The sequence below is a fragment of the Eschrichtius robustus genome, chromosome 7 (genome assembly GCF_028021215.1).
Source record: "Eschrichtius robustus isolate mEscRob2 chromosome 7, mEscRob2.pri, whole genome shotgun sequence".
Taxonomy (NCBI): Eukaryota; Metazoa; Chordata; class Mammalia; order Artiodactyla; family Eschrichtiidae; genus Eschrichtius; species Eschrichtius robustus.
The window spans coordinates 110994454-111003441 of NC_090830.1; the positions used below are offsets into that span (position 1 = coordinate 110994454).

The following is an 8988-nucleotide window of genomic DNA, read 5'->3' on the forward strand; positions in this document are numbered from 1 at the left end:
ATTCTCAACAAGATACTAGCAAACCAAATTCAACAGCACATTAAAAGACTTAAATGCCATGATCAATTGGGATTTATCCCTGGGATGCAAAGATGATTCAACACACACAAATCAATAAATGTAATACACTACATTAATAGAATGAAAGAGTAAAACTATGGTATTTTCAGCTCTATCTTGGGAGAACCCTATATCCTAAATATAATTGGGGATGTTGTCCACTCTATTTATGTATATCAATTTCAAAATTTCAAAATTTGTGTCAGGATGTGTATCTGGCTAAATGCTTCAAATCTTGTATGAAAAAGTTATAGAAAGTATAATAAAGAGCCAAAGAGAATTACATTAGACTAGTTCACCCTCAGAAACACAAAAGTAATACGAAATATTTATTAAAAGTTTGGTTTCTAAGTTAAAAAAAAGTCTGGCTTTTTCAAAGAGGCCAGGAGAAGTCATGAAAGAAATCTAAGCAGGAGTAATGTGGCCAGTTTACATTTTAGAAAGATTGGTCTGCCAGCAGCGTGGACTGCAGGTTGGAGGGATATTTAAGATAAGAAGAGACCACAGCCGTAGTCCAGAGAAGAAGGGGATAAATGATGGTGGACTAGAACTTAAATGGTGGGAAATGACAAAAATAGAGTTAAGAACTCTTTTGGAGATGGAATTGGGGACCTCAGACACCTTTCTAACCACTAACACCCAACTCTGGATATGGTTGACTGTCTTCCAAACTAGACTGGTCAGTCAGTATCCTCCATCCACTGATGTCTTTAGTCTGAAAGGAAAACAGGTCCCTGGGAGCCCCCCTGACCCTGCAGACACAAGTAGGAAGATATTTTATAAAAATGCTTTATTTAATGAGTAGCAGCCCGAGTGGCAGCCCCACCTCCCCACCTAACACGTACACACACGTACACATCCTGTCCTTATATTTCCAAAAGGGAGCACATGCCAAGATGATATCCATCCCCAGCCATCTGACTCATACAGAGAAGAGACAGGAGGGGCCCATCACATACACCAAACTATCGCAACAACACTCCTTTCACTGTTTCTGTTCAGTCTAGAAGACTTGGCCTGAAATTGTTTTAAGATTTTCTGTTATTTGCAATGTTATGGAAAATTACTGACATTCACAAGGTGACAAACTGTCAAGAACAAGACTGTTTTGTTTTCCTTTTTAAATTTAGAATCTTGTTAGCAATACATTACATCCTTAATAGAAAAAAACAACCATTTACACAGTAACTCAAAAACCAACCATTTAAGAAAATAACGTAGTAATCAACTGCTACCAGGGAAAACAGGCCCACTCGTTTGATTCTACTGGCAAGTCCAGGTTTATGCAAACTTTGAGAGAGTCTCTGTCCTGAATGGATGATGAAGCATTCAAGTAAAAGGTAAGGAGTTATAAGCGTGAGTTTTTGAGGGATTCTGCCTCAGAAGAAGTTCTTCCAGGAGTAGCCAGAGTCCTCCAGTTTACTCCAATGTTGCAAAGTTTCTGGGATGACCAGCATAGTTGCCTTTTGAGGAGTTTTGACAATTCATCAGCCTCAAGATTCAGGTCTTATAAAACATTCTTCCCACATTAAAAAAGACTTTGTCCCATAGGAATAAGTTTTTCATCGCTTCTCCAGCTTCTTGTATTTGGCTTCTGCAGGGGGGAGAGGGAGAAGAAGTTATATCTTTTAAAATTGGCTCTTAAAAAGATACTTTTCAGTTAGCATTTCTAGGCAAATTCAAAAACGTCTATTACATTAAAAAATATCTATTAACCTCAGTCTTCTTAGCTGTCCAAACTGTATCCAAATTATAGGCATACCATAAATGGCAACTATCATATTAGCTAAGGACAGATATTTGGATATCTGTCCAAATATAATCAATGTGCACAACTTAAGGAGTCAAATATACACACACAGAACTGAGAACCTAACATGAGTTCCCTAAATTCTAACCCTATCAACAGTACCTGCTCAGATGCTCCACCAGGGTTAAGCAGAACTACTGGCACTTGAGCCACCAGGAGTCTTACAAAGCACAGGAAATTGCCTCTCCAGGCTCTGTCCCAGGCACCCTCTGAGAGCCAGACTGGGACTTTCAAGAAGTATGTTTCACCTTTTATTTTCTTATCCCTACCCCTCACTCTAGGAAAACAATTTTGAAAGATACAGAAATTTAAAAGACCATCAAATAAACCTCAATGTTATGGATTCCCTTTTTCTTTAAAACCTTGAAAGCATCTGGCACAATGCCTTCTAAAGTTCACAGTCACCGTTTAGTAAATTTAGTTGTGGACAATGAAACTGCTAACTACCACGCATGTCAAATCTCAGTCTGCTACAAACCAATCTCTTGAAGTAGTCAACAACTGTCAATGATAAAAATAAAATAATCTGTAAATTATATCTAGGCTAAAAACAACTGCATTATTTTTAATCATGGTTGTAAGAGCCAGAGTCAATTAGCAAGGCATCAATACTAGTACCAGTTTCCTCCTTAAAGGAAAAGTAACCCTTCAAGAAAGCCTTGATTGACTACTCTGTTTTTTAAGACACGTATCTACATTATTAAAGATGCTTCAGCCTGCTGAACCACAATGAAGAGCTTGAGCTTTGTAATCAATCAGACCTAGTTTGAAATACAGCTCTTCTATATACCAGCTTTGTGTCCTTAAGCAAGTTATAACCCCTTCAACCACAGTTTCCTCTTCAATAGAATGGGGATAAAAATCATGTACTTACCTCAGAGACTGAAGGATAAAAAACATAATAGACGCAAAATATTAAGAACAGTGCCTGATATATCATTAAGTACTCAGGAAATGTTATTTTATTATTGTCACTAATAAAAAGTTACTTTCAAGAGGTTTTGTGAAGATTAAAATAGATCACTGTAGGCACATCATAAATGTTAACCATCTTATTATATAAGGTCATACTGGCAGGAGGGTACTCATCAAATCAAAACAGAAATAAAAATGGTTACCCAGTTTTTTTGAATACGCATCCAACTTGTAGGCTGCCTGCTCAAGAGCTGCTACCTGCTCCTCAATTACATTGATCTGATCCAGATAAGGCTGTAGTCCAGCATCTTTAAAAACAAAGACAGACCACAGGTTTATACAGCATCAACAAGGAGTGCAGAAAAAAGTGGAAAGTAAGCATGCTAGTGTCTCTCCATCTCTGCCTAAGACAGAGTGGGTGGAGTGACATGATTCTGATCACTAGCAGGCAGATGCCTTAGAAGACAGTAGCTAGCTGATCAGGTATGACGGTGACCTAAACAAAGTTAAGTCTCTCTCATCTACTGGTTTTCCTCTCTTAAATTCCTTGCTCCTCAAGCAATCTTTCCGTTACTGATTCAGTTTCTTGGGTACTCCCAGACCAAGAAGGGAACACAAATATAAGACAGGGAACACAAGTATAAACAGGGAACACAAATATAAGTCAATGGGAAAATACATTCTACCAGTCTAAAGTAGCATTCTCCAATTATAGATGTTCTGGTTTTCTGTTTATAAAGTAGCCCTTTATAGATTTCACTGTTAAATTAATTCACTGTTTTTCCAGGAATAAACGGATCAAATCAAGATTCAGAAGCAGAAATAACCATACCACCAAAGCATGCTAATCCTCACAATGGAAGAAATTCACCTTAACTTTCTAATTCACTTTTAGAAAATGAGCTCCCTGAGGACAGGGGCCATGTTCCCTTCCCTTCTCCACTGCCCCAAGCACAAAAGAACATTAAATACAAACACGTTTAATTGTAAAAAATTATTACTTACACTTCTGGTTTAAGTCCTTTAAGTTTCTACTGATGTTTACAGCAATATCTTTCATTTCAAGATACTTCAGGCTGGTTAGTTTATTCATATTTTCCAGAAGCTTATAGTCTTCACTGGTGGCTTTAAAACAAACAGAAGATGTGATGCCTTTAAGATTTGTTTAGATAACCGGAATGTGGAATTAACTACCAAATGGTAGTTCAAGGCAGGACCTAGGGAATGTCAAAGAAGCAGGCCACTTTTGATCTATGACATTTATACTCATCCTATGTACTCTAAATGTCTAAGCAGAAATTCAGGCAACAATCAGCAAACTATTTAAACCAAATAAAATCCAGAAGCTTCAGGATCTTAGTTAGAAAGGAAAATGATAAACTCATGTACCAAGAAAAGGGAGGTGAAACAGTCTTGGTACCTCTACAACATGAAAACATATAATTTGGCAGACTGCAGCATAAATACATATGTATATCAAAATATATATAAAGTCAACTAGGACCTCAACACTTCTTAGTAACTCATTTATTACTTGTGATTCTGTACTCCATTTTATACACTGACTTCCAAACCATTTGCCTGCTTCTCACATCCTCAATTCCCTTCCCCATCCCTACTCAAAGCAAATGGGCTTTACTCCAACTTTCCCAAAAGCCAAGCCCACTGACATAAACTGCCTCAATCTTTCTGCCTCACTTCCACACTTCTCTGTACCTTAGTATCTTCTCAAGAGGCAGAAGCGTTCCTGTTCTTGCCACGACAGATCCCAATCCCTCTACCTCTTCAGGGCCTCTCTTCAGTCATCTCCTTTCCCTTGCCCTTCCAAACTCTCTCTCCATCCTGGCACCTTCCTCTCTATCTAGAAATATATTCCGGTTTCCTCCAGCCCAAAAGCACTCCCTCTATTGTACACCTACATCATTTGCTCAGTAAAGCAAAGGAGCTTCACTGCTAACCCTTCTGAAAGAGTAGCTTACACTCACTGCTTCCTCCTCCTCACCATTCACTCATGTAAACCCTTCCAGTCTGGTCTCTGTCCCCACCACCCAGAAAAATTACAAGCGCCAAGGTCATCAGTGCTCTCCTAACCACCGAATCCATGGCCTTTTCTCAGTCATTATCCTCCTGGGCCTCTCCATAATATCTGACACTACTGATCTCTCTCTCTTCATGAAACACTCATGTCCCTCGGCTGCTATAGCATTTTCTAACTGCTCTTTTTGAGTTTCTATACCAGATCTCTTCTCATCTAACCCCCTTAACTATCAGTTCTCAACTTTCCCTCAGCTGTGACACATGGCTGAGGTTTACATGGGTGGCACATTTCCATGGGCATTCCCAGGGTTATGCTAGCTTCCTTTCAAACTCAGAAAAGTATCTGTATAGGTAAGAAGGACAATCATAGGGAAATTACAATCCACTTAAAATTCATTTTGTAATAAATCATTTGGAAACCTAGGTACTTTAAGTACTGTTAATAAAAACAAATTAATTGCCCAATACAGGCATTCCCTGAGATTTTAGTCCAGGTCCTCTTATCGACCTCTATGGTCTTCCCTGGCAGTCTCACCCTGCACAGCCTCAACTCACTCTGCTATGCAGGTGACTTCCAAATCTGTTTCTCCTGCTCTGATCACTCTCTGAGCTCTGGACTCACATGTTGAAGTCACCTGGATGTCTTGATAAAAGTCACCTGAGTGTCCCAGTAATAACTAAAATCAGCCAAGTCAAAACTGAAAATATTATTTTCACACTAAACATGGTTCCTCTTTCCAACCTGCCTATTTTGGCTGATGACACCACCCAGGCTTAAAACTGCAGACACATCTTAAGCTGCTCCCATCCCTTAACACCCATTTCAGCACGTCCTATAAATTCCACTTCTATAATGTTCTTGCATCCATGCTCCCCTCCCCATTCCTTTTACCATCACTCTGTCACAAACCGTTACTTTTCATCTGAAATATTGCTCTTCTGTGTCTCCTCCATATCCATACTCTCACTGCTATCAAATTAGTCTCTCTCAAACAAGGGTCACACACTCAAATACCCAGGAGCCAACAATATTATGTAAATGAGTGAAGCAAGCCAGCTGTTTGCATATTAAATGCAAGATTACTCACTTCTACAAAGAAATATACTCTCCCACTTCTTGGAACCTATGATCCTCTTAGTCTTAGTCTATCATTTACTTTACCTATTTTGATAGGCATTGATTGGTACAGAAAACCATTTCTGTACCACTACTAAAAAAACAACAATATAAGAACAGTAATAAATGGCAACTGACACCAGGTCTCTCTCAGTAAAAGGAAGAAAACAGGGAGTAGTGGGGACAAACTGCACAGCGCTGGTCCATTTAAAGGAGACAATGCCCAACTCTAGCCAATTAGAGCCTTGCAAGAATGGGGGACTACTACTGCCAAATCTTTGGAATTTTTAAAGAAAAGCCAAAAAACAAAAATCTAGATTTTGTTGGTTTCTTTTGCTCAGAAATAAACAAACAAATAAATAAATAGGCTGTTGGAGACTCACAACCCCTCCTATTCTGCACCAAGCATTTTCCCATACATTCTGGTTCATAAATTTATCTCACAGCAACTTCCTGGGGAAGTGAAACAACATAACAGCCTTTATGAAAAGCCACACTGGACCAGAATTCATTTTTTAGATCCTCCTCCACACATGGGTCATGTGTTCACCTGGAAATACACACTGGACCAAAAAATTAATCATGTCCCAAAGGGTGGGAGAGACGAACCTAATAGATCCCTAAATCTGCAGGTCACTCCCCATTTCCCTTTAACCTAGTAAATACATCTGCTTAGCCAAACAAACTGCTTGCTTATACCACTTCACTCACCAGTCATTTCCCACTTTTTGGCCAATCGCTTTACAACCCTGTTCAAAATACACCTCCCCCAAAGAAGCACTTCTTGATGAATTCTTTTTTGTTTTCTCAGCCTCAGTCTACACTACGGAGGCCTGCAGGGCTGTATTAAGTATTCTTATGTGTTTCTGTACCGAATTTTTTTTTTTATTCAAGTACAGTTGATTTACAATGTTGTGTTAATTACTGCTGTACAGCAAAGTGATTCAGCTATACGTATATATACATTCTTTTTTCTTTACATTCTTTTCCATTATGGTTTATCATAGGCTATTGAATATAGTTCTCTGTGCTATGCAGTAGGACCTCGTTGTTTATCCTGTGTTGCTGAAAGTAGTTCGTGAATTTCTCTAGGGAACGGATGGACTTCTTTCCTACACATTCTTGACCTCCCCAAACTTCCACCAGGCATGTTTCGAGGTGTGTGGGGTTAGGGAGGGAGCCGCAGACTGACGCTGCTAAAGCACCTCACAGGCCTACCAGGGCCAAACCCCACCTCCAGCGAGTGGTGCCCATAACTACCGGAATCAACCCGGGCCCCGCCTCACCCGTCAGTTCCCCAGTCAGGTAAGTTGCCATCTTGGAGAACATGTCCCGGCAGAGCTCAGAGATGTCAGCCTCAGCGGGCTCCTTTGCTTCCTCAGCGGTCTCCACGGCGGCATCATCTGTATCAAAGGAGAATGAGTAAGTGCCCCACCCTGCCCTGGTCCTAATCCTGCCACAGAAGCCACTCCCTACATCCCTCCACCTGTCCTCATTGCATCAAATCGGCTCCATTCTCCATGTGCCGTAATTTCGAGTCCCTCACTTCGTCCCTGCCCCACCTGACACGCCAGCTCTGCTCCCTTGCACCGGCCTCAGCTCACACTCGACCCCGCGGCCAAACCTCTCAGTCGCCCTAACAGAACAAACACGCGTACACACAGGCGCGCCCCTCCGACCTGCCCGCTCCCGCCAGGTGAGCCCTGGCACCTCGGACCCGTAACCCAGAGCCCCAGGCCTCCCACTGGACACTTCATCCCCATCCACTCCACATACCCCGAACGGGCTCCTCGCGGTGGCTCTCTGGGACACCCTCGGCCGCCGCCGCCATGCCCGGCCCCGCGCTGCTTCTGGGGCTGGGATGCGTGCGCATGCGCGCCGGGCGTGTCCCGCCCTCCCCGCGCAGGGTTCATTGCCCTGTGATTCTGCGCTTCTGGGCTAAGGCATACCGCAAGGAATGAGTGATAGCCTAGCGCAGGCACCAAGACGAATTTGAAGCTAAAATAGGCTTCGTGAGTCGATCACCTGCCAAGAGTCCGACGTCTGGCACAAAGGATGCGCTCCATTCTGCGGCCACTCCCTGGCGGGATCACTAGCCTAGTAAGACCTCTCTGGGATGAGTCAAGCCCAGTGCGGCCTGCTGACTAAAATGACCGGAGACAAGTTAGCCCCTCCCCAGAGAATCCTCAGCCCGGCTGCTATTAGTCACTGAAAGACTGCTCAAGGAATCCTTGCTTTTGAAGATAGTCTCATCTAGGCTCTGGGAAACCTTCGGGCATTATCCCTGAGCCGAAATACTCTCCGTTCCTATGTCCTAGATTAATGTCAGCTCATTGGACCTTCTTTCCCAAACTTCAGGCTGGCACCTACATCTCTTGGGTTGATACAGCCTTTCTTTGTTTATTTATTTTTGGCTGTGTTGGGTTCTTGTTGCTGCGCATGGGCCTTCTCTAGTTGCAGCGAGCGGGGGCTACTCATCATTATGGTGCACCGGCTTCTCATTGCTGTGGCTTCTCTTCTTGCGGAGCATGAGCTCTAGGCTTGCGGGCCTCAGTAGTTGTGGCACGCGGGCTCAGTAGTTGTGGCTCGCAGGCTCTAGAGCACAGGCTCGGTAGTTGTGGCGCACGGGCTTAGTTACTCCGTGGCATGTGGGACCTTCCGGACCAGGGCTCGAACCCGTGTTCCCTGCATTGGCAGGCGGATTCTTAACCACTGCACCACCAGGGAAGTCCCGAAACAGACTTTCTTGAAGAAAACTTAGATCATAATTTTTTAGGACTGAGGATACACTCTGGTTATCTCAATTGCATTCAGCTGTTTCACAAGACTTCTGGGTGTATAGAATGTATTTGATGGGATGGGAGAATGCGGGTGGGTGAAGGGAATGGATGAAAAAAGAAACTGGGGAACAATGGAAGGTGCAGAATGAGGGAGGGATAAAGGTCACAGGGGCAGAGAGAGGGGATAAATGTCAGGTCTCAGGATGCAGGCCTATACATCCAGAATCTTGGTGTAGGAGTTCTTTGTCTTATCCCTGCTTATCCTCCAT

General features: G+C 42.5%; 1 protein-coding gene across 1 annotated transcript; it reads right to left on the bottom strand.

The window, feature by feature from the left end:
• Positions 1–833: 833 nt before the first annotated feature.
• Positions 834–8003, bottom strand: BLOC1S2 (biogenesis of lysosomal organelles complex 1 subunit 2). Its single transcript, XM_068549013.1, has 5 exons — positions 7716–8003; positions 7226–7342; positions 3791–3910; positions 2989–3093; positions 834–1654 (listed from the first exon to the last, which is right to left on the bottom strand). Exons 1-5 carry the CDS (start codon positions 7810–7812, stop codon positions 1623–1625), a joined length of 471 nt encoding a protein of 156 aa, XP_068405114.1. The 5' UTR covers positions 7813–8003; the 3' UTR covers positions 834–1622.
• Between the last annotated feature and the right edge of the window lie 985 nt (positions 8004–8988).

Excerpts from the sequence above, each read along its gene's own strand:
- BLOC1S2 (XM_068549013.1), bottom strand. The coding sequence starts at position 7,812 with ATGCGCACGCATCCCAGCCCCAGAAGCAGCGCGGGGCCGGGCATGGCG. Across the intron at positions 7,343-7,715 it reads CCGCGAGGAGCCCGTTCGGG|ATGATGCCGCCGTGGAGACC; the intron begins GTATGTGGAGTG and ends CCTTTGATACAG. Across the intron at positions 3,911-7,225 it reads CCTGACTGGGGAACTGACGG|CCACCAGTGAAGACTATAAG; the intron begins GTGAGGCGGGGC and ends TTTGTTTTAAAG.